Source organism: Mobula birostris, chromosome 8 (genome assembly GCF_030028105.1).
Source record: "Mobula birostris isolate sMobBir1 chromosome 8, sMobBir1.hap1, whole genome shotgun sequence".
NCBI lineage: Eukaryota > Metazoa > Chordata > Chondrichthyes > Myliobatiformes > Myliobatidae > Mobula > Mobula birostris.
The window spans coordinates 32,133,167-32,152,958 of NC_092377.1; the positions used below are offsets into that span (position 1 = coordinate 32,133,167).

Sequence of the window (19,792 nt, forward strand, 5' to 3'; positions counted from 1 at the left end):
TCCAGCCAAGTGTATTGCATGAAATAGGTATAGGAAAATTTCCTATCTATTGTTTTTAATAACATGTTAACAAACTCCAGTGGTTGAAAAAATATTTCCGAAAGGAAGCTGAGAGGAGAGAGTGGGGGTGGGAGGGCGAGAGATCATACACAACTTTTGCCATTAGTTGCAGAAAAGCTAGAACTTTTTCACACCTCTGTGTGTTTACATATGAGGCCAACAATTCAGTTTATTCCTATAATTTTGAATGAATTATCGATCATTGATTTTGAATGCCAAAGTTGCGCAATGCCCAAAACAAAATCCCTCATTGCTTAGCAGGTACACATGCATCAGTAGTGGAGGCTGCTAGATAATGTTCAAAAGCCTAATCATCAAGTGCATACAGCTTCCCAGATGCACTAAGGGGCATAAATGTCACATTATAACTTCCACATTCTAGTGGCATTATTGTACAAGTAATCAACAGACTGCAATTCAGATAAAGATTGCTTATATTCTGATGTTAATGAATACCACAAAAGGGGGATAAGCTTGGTGAGAGAGGACAGAGAACACATCACATTTTCACTTTTTAAGTCGGCATTCACCGAATGTGTCAGGAAATTTTTAGCAAATGTTTTACCGACTGCTGGCTGGGATGCAGGACTAATACATGAAGGGAGGTTGGGTTGATTAGGCTTAAATTTACTGCAGTTTAGAAGAATGGCATTGTCTCAGAGAAAGTCATAACATTCTAACAGGACTAAACAGTCTAAATGCGGAAAGGATCATCTCAAACCTACCAGGGAGAAGGCAATTCTGGATTTAGTGTTGTGTAATGAACCAGATTTGATACGGGAACTTGAGGTAAAGGAGCCATTAGGAGGTAGTGACCATAATATGGTAAGTTTTAAACTACACTTCGAGGGAGAGAAGGGAAAATCGGAAGAGTCAGTATTGCAGTTGAACAAAGGGGACTATGGACACATGAGTGAGGAGCTGGCCAAAGTTGACTGGAAAGATACCCTAGCAGGGATGACAGTGGAACAACAATGGCAGGTATTTCTGGGAATAATACAGAAGGTGCAGGATCAGTTCATTCCAAAGAGGAAGAAAGACTCTAAAGGGAGTAAGGGGCGACCGTGGCTGACAAGGGAAGTCAAGGATAGTATAAAAATAAAAGAGAAGTATAACATAGCAAAGATGAGCAGAAAGCCAGAGGATTGGGAAACTTTTAAAGAGCAACAGAGGATAACTAAAAAGGCAATACGGAAAGATAAGATACGAAGGCAAGCTAGCCAAGAATATAAAGGAGGATAGTAAAAGCTTCTTTAGGTATGTGAAGAGGAAAAAATTAGTTAAGACCAAAGCTGGGCCCTTGAAGACAGAAACAGGTGAATTTATTATGGGGAACAAGGAAATTGCAGGCGAGTTGAACAGGTACTTTGGATCTGTCTTCACTAGGGAAGACACAAATAATTTCCCAGATGTAATAGTGGCTGGAGGACCTAGGGTAACGGAGGAACTGAAGGAAATTCACATTAGGCAGAAAATGGTGTTGGATAGACTGATGGGACTAAAGGCTGATAAATCCCCAGGGCCTGATGGTCTACACTCCAGGGTACTTAAGGAGGTGGCTCTAGAAATCGTGGACGCATTGGTAATTATTTTCCAATTTTTTATATAGATTCAGGATCAGTTCCTGAGGGATTGGACACGCTAGAGGCAGGAAACATGTTCCCAATGTTGGGGGAGTTCAGAACCACAGACCACAATTTGAGAATAAGGGGAAGGCCATTCAGAACGGAGTTGAGGAAAAACTTTTTCACCCAGAGAGTTGTGGATCTGTGGAATGCTCTGTCTCAGAAGGCAGTGGAGGCCAATTCTCTGGATTTCTTCAAGAAAGAGTTAGATAGAGCTCTTAATGATAGCGGAGTCAAGGGATATGGGGAGAAGGCAGGGAAAGGGTACTGATTGTGGATGATCAGCCATGATCACAGTGAATGGCGGTGCTGGCTCGAAGGGCCGAATGGCCTACTCCTGCACCTATTGTCTATAATAGCTAGTGCTCTGTCTCAGGATATTTTGATTCAACGTCAGGAGAATTTCTTTCACCTGGAGTATGGTGAACCTGTAGAATTCTGTACTACAGAAAGCAGTGGAGGTCAAAACGTTACATATAATCAGAAAGGAGGTAGATATATTCCTCAATGCTCTCTGTAAAGGATCAAGGGAAATGAGGAGGAGGAGGAATAGGTACGGAAGTACACTGATCTTACAGAAGTAGGCCATAAACAAAGGAATATATGGCCTACTTTTCTTCCTATGTGCAATGTTTATTCATTTCTACAACAAACTTATATGCAGCAGTTGGCCATATAGCCCCTTCTGTCTGCTACACTATTCACTGTTTTCCTTTGTGTACCTTCTTCTGTTAACCCCATATCCTTCTATGGTCAGAAAGTATTTTTGTGACTGTGACCTCCTGGCTAGGGAAATGTTCATCTCAACATTCACCTATAAGAACTCTGTGTTTCTGAAATGTCTTCCTTCTTCCTTATCCATTGGTTTTATGGAGGAACATCTCTCATGTCCTCTACCATTCCTAAACTTCCAGCTCCCTGGTTCCAACTTTTAGCCTCAATCAAGAAAGTCTTTGGCTTCACCACTTTCCTCCTGAACAAAGTCCTGACTAGTTCCCCTCAACTAACACTCTCAACTGCCTATCCTTACCCAACAACTTCTCTTTTGAAGATCAAAGATTGGGCCATGGGCATTTGAATGGGCTCTTTCTATGCCTAACTTCATTGACTAAGAGGAATAATCCCCATTCCAAATATTTGACACCTTACCCACCCCCCCATTCATTCTCCGCTACACCCGTGACTACATCAGTGCTGCATCCTGCATTCACATGGAACATGATTTCCTAAACGTCTGCCACTAACTTCTATCCTGCCCTCAATTTAATCTGGACTATCTGAAATGTCTGACACTTCTCTTATATTTCTGGATCTTTCTCTGTGAGAAGACAGACTTACTGCTGAAATGAATATAAATTCCACCAACTCACAAGCTACCTTGGCTTTGTCCTTTCCTAGCCCGCATCCTGATAGGAATGCATCCACTCTCAATTTTTCTGCCTCTGGCTGATCCTTTATCAACATAGATTTGGTGCACATGCAGGTCGATGGGATTAGGCAGAATAATAGTTTTGGGCCTGTTTCTTTGTTGTAGTGTCTATGACTCTAAGGCCTTTTTGTCCCAGGGCTTTGGAAGTGCTCTCCTTCCTGATACATGACCACCCCTCTACCATAGTTGACAGAGCCCTCACACACATTTCCTCCATTCCCTGTATGCTTAATCTCATCTTCCTACTCTTCACAGACAGAACTGCAATTCAGATGTCTTAGTCTTCATCTTTCACCTCATGCCTCACCATTTTCACCAACTCCAACTTGATCTCACCACCAGTCACATATTCTCCCACCCTCACCCTTGCTGATTTCTACAGAAACCACTCTCTTCATAACACACCCTGGTAGGTGGATCTGTCCTCACGAATCCCTCCCTTTCACTTGGCAGCTTCCCTGCTGAGCTCTTCCAGTATTCTGCTTTTTTGTTCCAGGTTCCAGCTTATGTGGTCTCTTTTGTCTACAACTACGCATATTTCATTCCTTGCAGATCTGTTCTCAGCTCCTCACCTCCCACCCGGATCAAGGACAGGGTTCGACTCATCCTTCCCTTCCACTCCACCAGTGTCATTTCCATCACCACAAAACTCATCTTCCTCTCCCTGTTCAGTATTTCAAAGATACCTTTTCAACCTTAAGGTCCGAGATTCATTTTCCATCTACATCAAGGGTTCCCAACCTTATTTATGCCAGGGACCAATATCATTAAGCAAGGGGTGTGTGGGCCCCAGGTTGGGAACCCCTGGTCTACATTAACACCCACTGGCTTTCTCATGCAATCTCTCATGTAATCTCAAAACAATTAAGACCTGCCCTTTTAATGACTTCCCTTCCTAAAAGTCAGACACCCAAACTCCTCTTCTTGGTGAATCAGTGATTCACTTGCTTAATCATATACAGAACACCTCCATTCAATTCTCAGTGATGATACTCAGCTTCCAGCTGCATTTCAGGTTAATTCTCCACCTTACTCCCACGCTGATCTATGTACTTGACCTCATAGACTTTTTCAATAAGGCTTAATGAAAATTGCAAGTACAGCATTTCAACTCTAAATGCATAACAACCTTCAAGACCCAAAATTTTAGATAACCTGCCTTTCCAGTTTGTACCAGAACTTGCCAGCTCTGATAATTGATTATCAACCTGTAAAGTTAATTCATTTTTTCTCTCCACAAGGGACTCCTGACCCATGTTCTCTTTCAATTTAGATTTCCAGCAACTGCAGTTTTGTTATCACTCCAATTTTTTTCCTCCTCTCCCCAGTTTCTTTCCATTTAGATCTCTTCTAGACAGATCAACTGTGATCAACAAGCTATCACTGTACCCTCTCAGTCAAGTCACCATCACTCTGTGGCACAATTCAGTCTTTTCTTGTCTCCACCTGTCGTAGACGTTTTCTTTGTTCTCTCTTTCCCTTTCTCCACAACTGAAACCTGTTTGATTTCTAACATTCCTCAGTCCCAATGAAAGGCCATCAACCTCAAACTGTCATGCTGCTGGACATGCAGAATATTGGCAATACATAGATTTTATGGAAGTGTAGAAATATATAGGCTCAGATGGGCTACGTGGTCATGATTAACCTAACCATTTTAAACTTGTGATTAGGGAAATATAAGATAGGAAATTATATGGCATCTCATCACTAGTACTATGTAGCAGCTGATTACTAAAAAGTACTTTCTCATCCATGCTGTGTTGCAGTTAATACATAATTAAAACTACAGTACACTAAACAATTAAATCTGTGTACAGATCATTGTGTGAACTCAACACCACATTAGAGTAGCTTGTATTATTTGTATGTTAAAGCTACAGCGTTACATAGCAGTAATACATCTTGTAAATACTGTAAAGACAATTTATTAACACAACCTCAGTTCATTTCAAAACACTGTACAGCTAAATAAGTACTTTTGGAAAGTACTTATTAACTATTCAAATGTAGAATACTAAAACATCTGTTGATAATTAATGCATACCAATAAAAAGGGAGAATTTACAAATAATGCTCTCAGTAATTTGATTCATTAAATTAGGCATCAAATGTGCAATGCTACTCCTATACATAAATTGCTTTGATTTAGAATACATTTTTAGAAGTTAAAATAACTTGGCATTTTAAGTCAGTTTTTCGTGGGTTTGAGGAAAGTAATCCATTTTAAGAGTTATTACAACAATTCGATTCATTTCCAACTTACTGCCAATATGCAAATTGCATGTGTAAACATGGCAAAGATTGAGAGACAGAGAAAGGTGGAAAAGAATAAATATAGTTTAATTAAAGGCTTGTTCTTTAACTGCAGACACACACAAAAGATAACAAGAATCATTCAGAAACAAATTTATGAAAAACTTCAAAATTACATTTACACAAATCAACATGAAGACAGGTATAAATGGCAGCTACTATGCAGTTAGAAATCTTACCTTCCCACTAGCCACCAGTGAAAGTGCCAACTGATACCACAGGTGGAATTCATCAAATGCAAACTTCATTGCTCGTTCTAAACACTGAGGAAAGAAACATTTTAACATGAGGTTTGTGCTTGACAGATCAGAAAAAGCATATTGATAAGAATACCACACTCTCCACTTGACTATTACATATCACAGCTTAGAACACTGTTCACACACAGTGTCTGCTGCTCTGATAACGGTTTGGTTTACTTCAACAGTCCACAGCTCATTCTTTGTTTTACATTATAATCATGCCATCTGCTGGGCAGTTTCCTGAACTTGCAAATTAAATGCTAGATTAGGAAATAATGACTGCATAACTGGAATTAGGCTAAAGTTCCATTAAACCAGTCTAGAGAAATCCAAGCCATAAAATCATCCTTAGTAACATTTTCAAGAGTGAAATAAATTACATACGTGCCATGATCATCATGGCAACTGCTTTGCCCAAGAACACAAGAAACTGCAGAAAGTTGCAGACACAGCTTAGCACATCAGAGAAACCAGCCTCCCCTCCATGTGTCTGTGCTTCTTGCTGTCTCAGTAAAGAAGCCAGCACAATCAAAAATCCTTTGGACATTCTCCCTTTTCTCCTCTCCCATCGGGCAGAAGATACAAAAGTCTGAAAGCATATACCACCAGCCCCAATGACAGCTTCTGCCCTGCGATTATAAGATTATTGAATGGTTCCCTACTACGACATGGTGAATTCCAGACTTCAAAATCTACCTTGTCATGGTCTTACACTTTATTGTTTACCTGCACCATAGTCTCTCGGTAGCTGTTGCACTTTATGCTGCATTATGTTATTTCCGTACCTTGTACTACCTTGATGTACTGTGCAATGAATTGATCCTTATGAAGAATATGCAAGACAAGTTTTTCACTGTACCTCAGTACATATGACAATAATAAACCAATTCCCATTGCAATCCCTACCTAAATCTGCATGTGGCTGCCAAAAGAAGCAGATAAAGAGCCGATCATACAGGTAAAAATGTTTCCCATGGTTTACTGTATTTGCTCATACACACACATTTCCCCAAGACAAAGTATTGACTGCTTAACCAAACCATACTGTAATAACCGCACACTACACTACTCACCAAGAACCAATCTTTACCATGCGACCCACAATCACCTCATGGCCCATATGCTGAAGGAATATCATCTGGAAATTTAACCCTGCTTTAGCTGACAGTTTTTCTTAATCTAGCAATCACACTCATTAGCATGAGAATCATAAAAAATAAATATATTTCATATTAGGTCCATGGGATATTCTTTAACAGTAACAAACTGTTTTAAAGCAATCCAAAGTACTTGGATTTGAACTTTCTTCCCAATGGTTATATCAACTTGAGGATAATTAACAGAACTGTATCTGGCACTGTCCTGCAACCTCACGGACATATTTAGGTTGAGTGTCTGAGGCACAGTATTGGAGCAGAGTGAAAGTATCAATAAAATTATATTTCATTGCACTGCCATCCAGCATGGCAATGAATCCAAAAGCAAGCAACTTCACAGAACCCATGAAGTTACAGACAAATTGTCTCGGCTAGTGACGCTCATCTGAACTCTTAGCCGACTATAATGTCTGAAATTGAGAATGTAAATTGGCACCCCTACATTAATAATTACAGGCATAGCTTAAGCAATTTTCTGTATTTAATATTAAAAAACTGAGATGATGATGTATATAAAATATATAACGCAATTTATTGCTGAAGTTTAAAATATGACTACCCAGTATTACTTACCAGGTAACATGCAAATAGTTAGATTTAAACGTGGCAATTCTCTCTGATTTGAAACAGTGTATTTTCTCCCACAGGCAGTGATAGTCATAGAATACTACAGCATAGAAACAGGGCCATCTGCCCACCTAGTCCATGCCGAACCATTAATCTGACTAGTCTCGATGGCCTGCACCAGGGTCATAGCCCTCCAAACCTCTCCCATTCCTATACCTATCCAAATTTCTCTTAAATGTTGAAATCACACCCTTACCCAAAACTTGCTTGCAGCTTGTTCCCCACTCCCACCACCTTCTGATTAAAGTACCCCCTCATGTTCGCCTTAAACATTTCACCTTTCACCTTTCACCCTTAACCAATGACCTCTAGTTGTCAACTCACACAACCTCCGTGCATCTATCTTCTTCTTCATGTGCCTTGCATGTTATACGCTTGGGCGATCATGGCTCTCCATATCGAACGATCCCTCGCAGCGTCAGTGATATCTCGCACACTTAGATCTGTTAGTTTTTTCATGGTGTCCATATATTTTCTTCTTTGCCCTCCTCTTCCGCATTTCCCAGGCATTCGGTCTTGTAATGTAAGGCATTCTATTTCTTCCTTTCTGATGACATGGCCCAGGAATTTAAGTTTCCTCTCATTTAATGTTCTCATTAAAGATCTTTTTGTATGGGCACTTTGGAGTACTGTCTCATTAGTTACCCTATTTCTATATGATATTTTCAGCATTCTTCTAAGAAACCATATTTCTGTTGCTTCTAAGTTTCTTTGGCATTCTGGTGTTATAGTCCATGTTTCGGAAGCATACAGCAAGATTGACCAGATGTAACATTTTAGTAGCCTTGTTGTAATAGAAATGTGTCTGTTGGTAAAAATGGGTTTCATTTTATGGAAGTTGGTTTTGGCAATGGCAATTCTTCTTTTTATTTCTACTTTACTTCTAGCATCTTGTGATATAAAGCTACCAAGGTAATTAAAGCTGGTCTTTTGTTCAATCTCTTGGTTACCGATGTACAATTGGCAGTTGGGAGTATCCTGCTGTTTTGATATCACCATACATTTGTGTTTTTTTTACAGTTGATGGATAGACCAAAATTTGCACTTGTTTGTACTGCTTTGTCTAGGAGGATTTGTAGGTCTTCTGCAGCACTTGCTACTAGGGTGGTATCCTCTGCGTATCTTATATTGTTGATGTTAACACCTCCAATTTTTATCCCATCTAGGTCTTCTATTTCTCTGAGAATTATTTCACTATAGGTATTAAACAATTCAGGTGAGGAAACGCATCCCTGTCTAACTCCTCTTTGAATTTTAGCCCAACTGCTTATATTATCATCAATTTTTACCGCCACCGTTTGATTCCAATATAAATTTTGAAGCAGTTGTTGGTCCCTTCCGTCAATGTTTAGTTTAGCAAGAACTTGAATTAATTTTTCATGTTGCACTTTGTCAAATGCTTTAGTGAAATCAATAAAACACAAAAAGACATCATTTTGATATTCAATTGCCCTTTCTGAAAGCATTCGTAGTTTGAAAATTGCGTTCCTAGTTTCTCTATCCTCAATAAACCTATATTGCAGTTTAAAAAGTTTCTGACCTTAACTTGTTTTTAATTGGACTCAGAACAATTCTGAACAAAATCTTTATTATGTGACTCATAAGACTGATTGTTCTATAATTTTCGCAGTCAATACTTCCAGGAATTTTTGGCAGAGTTATAAATACTGATTTCAAGAGATTGTCAGGCAATACACCAGACTCATATATGCCATTAAATAGTTCAAAAAGAATATCTATGCCCAGATCTTCTAGGGCTTGTATCATTTCCGCTGAAATTTCATCAGGTCCAGTGGCTTTACCATGTTTCATGCTTTTCACTGCTTTAGTTATTTCTTCCTTGGTAATAGGTGGGCCAGAATTAGGGTGTTTAATATCTGGGGGTTTCCCTCTATTAGCTTCAAAAAGATGCTCTATATACTGAATCTACCTCTCACATACTTTATCTGGATCTGTTAGTATGGATCCCTCTGCTGATCTTATGCATCCTGTAGAGGAGGTTTTCTTAATTCCAGTAATTTCCTTAATTTTCTTGTGCATTTCTTTGCTGTTGTTAATATGGCCTTCTACTTCATTGCATTTTTGAGTCAGCTATTCTTCCTTTGCAATATTGCACAATTGTCTGATTTGTCTGTCTAGCTCTCTGTATTGCACTTCATTATTCTTCACTAACCTTGGGGTGTATGGGGTGGTTGGTCCTGACTAAATATCCAGGAAATGCCAATAGCAATTATATAGCTTCTACCACCCAAGACAACTCTGCCTTCACATAGGGCTAAGGTCCCGGTGCAGCCTGTCTCACTGAAGGAGCTCTGTCTATGGTGAATGCTTGGCGCCAGATAAATAACCAGACCAACAGGGGCGGTGCTAAGGTGGTGCTAGCTGGTGCTATAGTCCCAGCAGAAATTGCAATAGCACCAGCAAGAAATTAACTGAAACTTCACAAACAAATTGCAGCTGCTTTGCTTTCTCTTTATAGTTTTGAATACAGCTTGTTTCTCCAGTTGATCTAGTGAAACAATGCCCCCAATTACCATAGCATCCACACAGCAATAAAGTTATAAACTCTGTCAGATCCACTCTACACTTCTGTTTACTTGTTCGTTGTCAACGTCTTGCCGTTGCTGTCCTCAGATCAGTTAAGTTGATCTAAGATCACTTCAGGTGGTGATGTCATTCACTCTCACTCATGCGGGAGATTGATAGTATACATACATTGTGAAGGATCCAGGTGCAGATCCATGGTCTTGTGAGACTAACGGATGCCCCACACACACACACATATTGTGCTTTTACAAGCTAGTATGGGCCTGGAATGTGCAGTATTTTGGCCGGCGTGAAAAATGGATCGATTCTTTAGTGAGAAAACGACCTCATCCAGAGGAATCAGTGGTGTCTCAGCCTGAGCCTGTCTTAATTGAAAGTGACATGCAGAAAGAAGTAAGTGGGGATGAGGACGACAGCAGTTCATCGAAGGAATGTGAGGGCGAAGTAGAGGAACAAGAAATAGAGCGGGATTCAGAACAGAACGTGGATGAAGCTGCTCTTAGTGCTAGTGGGAATACTGTTAGCGATGTTAGCCAGCAGCCTGAGGAAGGACCCGGTCGGTCAGCATTGAAAAAGTACCCTTTGCTGCTCGCAACAGTTTGGCAATCAGCAAAGGAGTTTTATTTGTGGCTGGTTTGACTGACTGGAATATTCGATCACGAAAGATACTATGTTCTGCTTCGCACGCAGGCGTTTCCTGTGTGGAGGACATAGTTTCCATTCTGAGTCTACCTTCACTGTCACCGGTTACCACAACTGGCAGAAAGCTACAACAGCTTTCAAAACCCACCATGTAAGTGCAGCTCATAAGTTTGCTATGGAGGCATGGGCGAATTCAGATTGAGAAAACAAGACGGTTCAAGATTGGGAAATATGCTTGACAAAGGACATGCAAAGATTGTCCAAGAAAATCATGAGTATATGACAGCAGTGGTTGAGTCTCTAGCAAGGAGAGACAGTGAATGGCACAGTGGAATTTCTCGCTCTAATGAGACCCTACCGCGATGCACTTATAGGTTTATACAAACTAATCTGCATATCACTGACTGTACCTGTGACATCTGCCTCATGCAAACAGAGTTTCTCTTGCCTCAGACGCCTCAAAAACTACCTAAGAAATAGCAGCGGTGATGCTCGGAACAGCAACTTGGCCGTGTTGGCCATAAACAGCCGGAGGACCAACGCACTTGACATCCGGAAAATCACTGATGCTTTCGCCACCAATCACAACAACAGACGGATTGTGCTTCTCTGAAAATATCAATGGTGAGTGCAGTTGATATTTTTTTTAAATTTGGGCCAAGACTAATGCTGATTATTATTACTATTTTGTGGTGGATACCCCATAGTCCTTATGTTTCCTGCAAATCCTAAACTATTACATTTACTGCTATTAAGCCTACTGGTTTTGCTTAGACTTCCAACCTGTGATTCTGTTGATTTTTGTTTTAAATTCAGTAGCCGAATTAATTGAGGTATTGCATGGTCAGAGTACGATTTGTCCAACTCCTGGTAAAGCCTTGCATCTGTTGTTTGCCTTATTTGGCTTTAATAACGGTGTATCTTTTGGCATTGTCTGTCTATGTAATGTGAATAGCAGTGGACATTGTGGGTTAGTGTTGTGTTTTTCAGTTGAAAAGCACGCATTTGACGCTGATTCAGGGATTGGTGTGTGATTCACGTTGTGCGCTGTGGGTCGGATGCTCTGTTGGTTTGTTTGTTTATGCTCTGTGTAGCCTGGGTTGCCTCCAATGCTGTTGACACTGTCACAGTTCACTTCTATATTATATTTATCAGTTGCTGTTGCTTGTGAATCAACAGAGGCATTTATAGTAGGCACATAATGCTTGAAACTGACTTTTGAACGCCACGCGTCTGGCCTTGCGAATACATATTACCATAGGGTACATCTCTCAGCACCATCACTGAATAATTCAGCACCACTGTAGCACCAGCAAGAAAAAATCTCTGGCGCCGTCACTACAGACCAATGGTGGTGGTGTCACCTAAAATCACTGAAGTCTCCGGCAGCAGGGAGATGGATTCCAAGCTTTGGTGGAGGATTGTCTTTGTACAACAACAGCAAAGGTTGGGCGACGTCTAGTGTATGATTCCCAATTGGGAACACCAGTAGAGGTCAAATGCTCGAGTTAGACGAGCACTGCGGCAACAGAAGGCAACAGCAAACTACTGTTGAAATTTCTGCCTAGTCAATCATGGAAAGAAACAAAAGAAGGAAACCAGACAACAGCGTGAGTGGGGTTGATTCTAATCAACAGAACAACACCTCGCTCGGTAGGGGTAGTCATGTGCTACAGGTGACACCAGACCATCATCCAGAGACTGTAAGCAATAGGGAAAGGCTAAGGGTAGCAACATGGAACATCCGTATACTTTACCAGAAAGGAAAGTTGGACAACACATTAAATGAAATGAACAGTTTGGAAGTTGATATCTTAGGCCTGTCAGAAATTAGATGGACGAACAGTGGCAAATTCACTAAGGATAGTTCTCTGATAATGTATTCTGGAGGCCAACAGCATATGTATGGAGTTGGAATTATTTTAAACAAATAAGTATCAAAATGTCTTATGGGATTTTGGGCAATATTCGACCAGCTGCTTTTAGTTAAATTAAGGAGTAACCCTTTTAACATTAGCATAATCCAAGCCTATGTGCCAACAAATGATGCGGATGAAGAGGATATCAACAAGTTTTATGAAGATCACGACAGTGCTTATGAGCAATGTAAATCTCAGGATACAAAATTAGTCATGGGAGATTTTAACTCCAAAGTTAGACAGGAAAGGGTTAATAACATCATAGGACCTTTTGGATTAGGGGAGAAAAATGAAAATGGAGAAAGGTTTACTGATTGGTGTGTCAGAAACAACCAAGTGATCACCAATACTTGGTATAAAAACCATCCACATAGATTGTGTACTTGGATTAGCCCTGGAGATTGAACAAGGAATCAAATCGATTTCATTACCATCAATGAACGCTTTAGAAATAATATCACAAATTCTAAAGCCCACCCAGGAACAGATTGTGGTTCAGATCACCATCCAGTAATAGCTACCATCAAAACAAAATTAAAGAAACTGAAACATGGAAAAAAGAGAAAGTAGTGTATGTTGGGAGAACTTAAAAATGATAGCATACTTAAGCAACAATTCATAACAGCTGTAGAAGAACACCTCAATGAAAACGAAACAACATCTATTTGGGACAGATTTAAATATGCTATACAGCAATCAGCAGAGGAGATAATCCCAGTACAAGAAATCCAACACACCAAAAAGGGGTGGATAACCAAAGAAATTCTAGATCTGATGGAACAAAGAAGATTTGTAAAGAATAATGAAGTGTATCTATTCCATTCATAATTCTGTACACTGCTATCAAATCTTCCCTCTATTTTCTACACCCCAGGGAATATTCAACCTTTCCTATAATTCAGGTTCTCAAGACCTGGCATCATCATTATAAATTTATTTTGCACTCTTTCAAACTTCTTTACAGCTTTTCAGTAGATGGGTGACCAAAACTGCACACAGTACCCCAAATCAGACCTCAACAAAGTCTTAATAAATTTCAACATAACCTCACACCTCCTGTACTCTATACACTGATCTATGAAGGCCAATGAGCCTACAGTTTTCTTTACAACCCTATCTAGCTGTGATGCCACTCTCAAGGAATTATTGATCTGTATTCCCAGGACCTTCTGTTCTACCACCCCCTCAGTGCCTTACCATTCACTGTACAAGACCTACCACTTATCTGCATTAAATTCCACATGCCATTTTTCAGCTCATTTTTCCAGCTGGTTCAAATCCCAGGCAAATTTACAGGTCCAGTTTACCACATTATCATCCAGATTGTTGGTACAGATGGCAAACAACAAAGGACCCAATACTGATCCCTGTGGCACACCGCTAGTCACAGGCCTCCAGAGAAGCAACCATCTACTACCATTCTCTGGCTTCTCCCGTGAAGTTAATGTCTAATACAATTTGCTACCACATCTTGAATGCCAAGTAAACCTACTTGACCAGCCTCCCATGAGTGGCCTTTTATTGGCCTGTACTCTCTGGAATTTAGAAGAATGCTGGTAGGGCAGGGGGGAATCTCATTAAAGCCTACTGAATGTTGAAAGGACTAGATAAGATGGAGGTGGAGAGGATGTTTCCTATGGTGGGGGTATCCAGAACTAGAGAGCACAGCCTCAAAATTGAGGGACAACCTTTTAGAAAAGAAATAAGGAGTATTTTTTTTTAGCTAGTGAATAGTTAAACTGTAGAATGCTCTGCCATAGACTGTGGTAGAGGCCAAGTCCGTGGGTATATTTAAAGTTGAAGTAGATAGTTTCCTGATTGGTCAGGACATCAAAGGATATGGCAAGAAGGCAGATGCATGGGGTTGAGTGGGATCCAGGATCAGCCATGATGGAACAGCGGAGCAGACTCGATGGGATGAATGATCTAATTCTGCTCCTGTGTCTTATGGCCTTGCTGAAGTCCATGTAGACAACATCCACTGCCTAGCCTTCATCAACTTTCCCAGTAACTTCCTCGAAGATATCCATAAGATTGCTTAGACATGATTTACCACACACGAAGCCATGCTCTCTATCCCTAATTAATCCCTGTCTATCCAAATACTTACATATCTGGTCCCTTAGAATACCCTCCAATAATTTTCCCACTACCGATGTCCGGCTCATCTATAATTTCCTGGCATCGTCTTAACTCCTTTCTTAAACAATGGAACAACATTAGCTATCCGTCAATCTTCCAGCACCTCACCAGTGGCCAAGGATATTTTAAATATCTCTGCTAAGGCCTCTGCAATTTCTGCACTTGCCTCTCACAGGGTCCGAAAGGAACACCTTTTCTGATCCTGGGGATTTATCCACTCCAATTCATTTCAAGACAGCAAACACCTCCTCCTCTATAATCTGTATAGAGTCCATGACATTGATGCTGCTTTGCCTCACTCCCAGAGACTCTATGTGTACCTCCGTAGTAAATACAGATGCAAAAAATCCATTTACGGGCTTTGCCATCTCTTTTGGCTCCACACATAGATTACCACTTTGATCTTCCAAAGGACAAGTTTTGTCTATTGCTATTCTTTTGCTCTTGGTATATCTGTAGAAGCCCTTGGGACGTTCCTTCACCTTGTTTACTAGAGCAACCACATGCCTTCTTTTAGCCTTCCAGATTTCTTTCCAAAGTGTTCTTTTGCATTTCTTATACTCAAGTACCTCATTTGTACCTACGTGCCCATCATTGCCGTGCACCTCCTTTTCCTTAACCAGGGCCTCGAAAACCAAGGTTCCTAAACCCGTTATCCTTGCCTTTTATTCTGACAGAAACATAAAAAGTGTTCTCTCAAAATTTACTTTTGAAGACCTCCCACTTCCAAGTATACCTTTGCCAGAAAATAAGCTATTCCAACCCATACTTGCCAGATCCACTCTGATACCATCAAAATTGGCCTTTCTCCAATTCAGAAACTCAACATGAGGACCAGATCTATAATCCTCCATAATTATCTTGGAACTAATGTCATTATGATCACTAAATACAAAGTGTTCCCCTACACAAACTTCTGTCACCTGCCCTGTCTCATTCACTAATCGGAGATCTAGTATCGCACTTTTGCTAGTTGAGGCTTCGACTAGTGAAGTTCTAATGCAGAAACCTTACCCGAACACATCTGACAAGCTCTATCCCATCGAGTCCATTTACAGTATTGGAGTCCTAGTCAATATTTGGAAAGTTAAGATCACCTACTATCACAACCTTACGTTTCATGCAACAGTCTGCGACCTCTCTACAAATTTGCTCCTCTAAATCCCTCAGACTGTTGGATAGTCTATAATATAACTCCATTAACATGTTCATACCCATCTCATTCCTTATTTCCACCCTCACTAGGCACACTCTCCACTTCGTCCTGACTGTGCACTGCTGTGACATTTTCCCTGACTAGTAATGACACCCCTCTCCCTTTAAGTCCCTCCCGCTCTATCATGTCTAAAACAGAATTGGAAAGAGTGATCATAGTATGATTGAATTTCGCATTCAGATGGAGGATGAAATAGATCAAAAACTAGTGTATTATGCTTGAACAAGGGAGACAACAACAGAATGAGGGAGGAGTTGACTAATGTGGATTGGGAGCACAGGCTATTTGGTGGGACAGTTGAGGGACAGTGGAATACTTTCAAAGAGATTTTTCACAGTGCTCAACAAAAGTATATTCCAGACAAAAGTAAGGACAGTAAGTGTGGAGAGAGCCAGCCTTCGATAACTAAGGAAATAAGAGATAGTATCAAACTAAAAGCTCATGTGTACAAAGCTGCAAAGAGTAGTGGGTGACTGGAGGACTGGGAAAACTTTAAAAAGCAACAGAGAATAACTAAACAAGAAATAAGGAACGGGAAAATAGAGTATGAAAGTAAATTAGCACAAAATATAAAAACAGATAGCAAAAGCTTTTATAAATATATAAAGCAGAAGAGGGTGGCTAAAGTCAACGTAGGTCCCTTGGAAGACGAGAAAGGAAAATTGATATTAGGTGATAAGGAAATGGCTAAGGCATTGAATGACTATTTTGTGTCAGTCTCCACAGTGGAGAACACGTCTAATATGCCAAAGGAGAATGTTATGGACGAAATGGGAGGTGAGGAGGACCTCGATAAAATCACTGTCGCTAAAGAGATAGTGATGAGCAAACTAGAGGACCTGAAGATAGCTAATTCCCCTGGTCCTGATGGGATGCATCCCAGGGTGCTGAAGGAATTGGCGGAGGTTATAGTTGACATGTTGGTAATCATTTATCCAAACTCTCTAGACTCTGGGCAGGTCCCAGCGGATTGGAAGACAGCAAATGTAACGCCACTTTTTAAAAAAGGATATAGGCAAAAGACAGGCAACTATAGGCCAGTTACCTGAACATATGTAGTCGGGAAAATGCTTGAAGCTGTCATTAAGGAAGAAGTAGCAAAACATTTAGAAAGGAGTGGTTCCATTAGACAGACGCAGCATGGATTCAGAAAGGGCAGATCCTGTTTGACAAACTTACTGGAGTTCTTTGAGGACATAATGAGTGCAGTGGATAGAAGGGAACAGGTGGATGTCGTATACTTGGATTTCCAGAAGGCATTCGATAAGGTGCCACACAAGAGACTTATAAATAAGATATGGATGCATGGAGTTGGAGGAAGTGTATTGGCACGGACAGTGGATTGGTTAACCAATAGAAGGCAGAGAGTTGGTATAAACGAGTGTTTCTCCGGTTGGCGGTCTGTGGTGAGTGGGGTGTCGCAGGGGTTGGTGCTGGGCCTGCAGCTGTTTACCAATTACGCTGATGATTTGGAAGAGGGGACTGAGTGTAGCGTAGCAAAATTTGCTGATAACACTAAACTGAGTGGAAAAGCAAATTATACAGAGGATGTGGAGAGTCTGCAGTGGGATATAGATAGGTTGTGAGTGGGCCAAGTTCTGGCAGATGGAATACGTTGGTAAGTGTGAGATCATCGACTTTGGAAGGAATAATATAAGAGCAGGTGAAAGATTGCAGCATGCTATTGTGCTGAGGGACTTGGGAGTGCTTGTTCATGAATCGCAAAAAGTTAGCTTGCAGGTACAACAGGTTATTAAAAAGGCAAACGGAATGTTGGCCTTCATTGCTAGAGGGATTGAATTGAAGAGCAGGGAGGTCATGCTGCAACTATACAGGACACTGGTGAGGCCGCACCTGGAGTACTGTGTGCAGTTCAGGTCTCCAAACTTGAGGAAGGATATACTGGCTTTGGAGGCAGTGCAAAGGAGGTTCACCAGGTTGATTCCAGGGATGAGGGGGTTAACCTATGAGGAGAGATTGAGTCGCCTGGGACTATACTCTCTGGAGTTCAGAAGAATGAGAGGGGATCTTATAGAAACACACAAAATTTTGAAAGGGATAGATAAGATAGAAGTAGGAAAGTTGTTTCCATTGGAGGGTGAGACTAGAACTAGGGGACATTGCCTCAAGATTCTAGACACTAGAATACTACAGCACAGTACAGGTGCTTCGGCCCTCAACATTGTGCCGACCCATATATTCCTTTAAAAAAAGTACTAAACCCACACTACCCCGTAATCCTCTGTTCTTCTTTCATCCCTGTGCCTGTCCAAGAGGCTCTTCAATACCCCTAAGGTTTTAGCCTCCACCACCATCCCTAGCAAGTCATTCCAGGTCATTTATAAAAATCACAAAGAGCAGGGGTCCCAGGACAGATCCTTGCGGCACTCCACTAGTCACCGACCTCCAGGCAGAATACTTTCCTTCCATTACTACCCTCTGCTTTCTTCCTTTAAGCCAATTTTTTATCCAACCAGCCAACGTTCCACTGATCCCATGCCTCATGACTTTCTGGATGAGTCTCTCGTGGGGGACCTTGTCAAATGCCTTGCTAAGACCCATGTAGACCACATCTACCGCCCCACCCTCATCAATTTCTTTTGTTACCTCTTCAAAAAACTCAATTAGGCTCATGAGGCACGACCTTCCCTTCACAAAGCCATGTTGACTATCCTTGAGTAGAATGTACTTCTCCAAGTGTTCGTAGATCCTATTCTTAAGAATCCTTTCCAATCATTTGCAAACCACCGACGTAAGGCTCACTGGTCTATAGTTCCCAGGATTCTCCCTATTACCTTTTTCAAACAAGGGAGCTATATTTGCTATTCTCCAATCCTCCGGCACCTCCCCTGCAGCCAAAGAGGATTCAAAGATCATAGCTACTGCTCCAGCGATCTCTTCTCTTCTCTCACTTCCCACTACAACCTGGGGTATATCACGTCCGGCCCTGGGGACTTATCAATCTTGATGTTTTTAAGAAGATCCAACACTTCTTCTTCCTTAATCTCCACACTGTCCAGCACACAGGCCTGTTCTATTTCGACCACACCCAGATCAAGGTCCTTTTCACTTGTGAATACTGAAGCAAAGTATTCATTTAGGACCTCCCCAACCTCCTCCACCTCCAGGAACATGTTGCCTTCTTTATCCTTTAGCGGCTTCATTATTGTCATCCTTCTGTTCTTCACATACACACAGAATGCCTTGGGGTTCTCCTTAATCCTACATGCCAAGGTCTTCTCATACCCCCTTTGAGCTCTCCTAAGTCCTTTCTTATGCTCCTTCCTGGCTATCCTATAATTTTCATGAGCCCCACTTGCTTCCTGCTTCTTATATCTAACATATGCTGATTCAGGGGAGAAGATTTAGGATGGAGATGAGGAGAAACTGTTTTTCCCAGAGAGTGGTGAATCTGTGGAATTCTCTGCCCAGGGAAGCAGTTGAGGCTTCTTCACTAAATATATTTAAGATACAGTTAGATAGGTTTTTACATAGTAAGGGAATTAAGGGATATGGGGAAAAGGCAGGTCGATGGAGCTGAGTTTACGGGCAGATCAGCCATGATCTTATTGAATGGCGGGGCAGGCTCGATGGGCCGGATGGCCTACTCCTGCTCCTATTTCTAATGTTCTTATGTAGAACCCCGGAATATTGAGCTGCTAGTTCTACCCCTCCCAAATCCAAGTCTCACTAATGACTTAAATGTCATAATTCCAAATGCTGATCCATGCCCTAAGTTCATTCACCTTTCCTACAATATTACTTGCAATGAAATAGATGCAGCTCAGAACATTTGACCCACCATGCTCAATCTTTTGATTCATGACTCTGTATGTAAGCTTAACAACAACTTTCTCCACAACCACTCCA

General features: G+C 41.0%; 1 protein-coding gene across 3 annotated transcripts in view; it reads right to left on the bottom strand.

Annotated features, from left to right (window-relative positions):
- Positions 1-19,792, bottom strand: part of LOC140201218 (tetratricopeptide repeat protein 7A-like) — a 260,896-nt gene that overhangs the window by 160,035 nt on the left and 81,069 nt on the right. For all 3 annotated transcript variants that reach the window (XM_072264960.1, XM_072264961.1, XM_072264962.1), the window contains one exon: positions 5,610-5,693. In XM_072264960.1, coding sequence (XP_072121061.1) covers positions 5,610-5,693 — 84 coding nt within the window. The remainder of the gene's footprint in view (positions 1-5,609; positions 5,694-19,792) is intronic.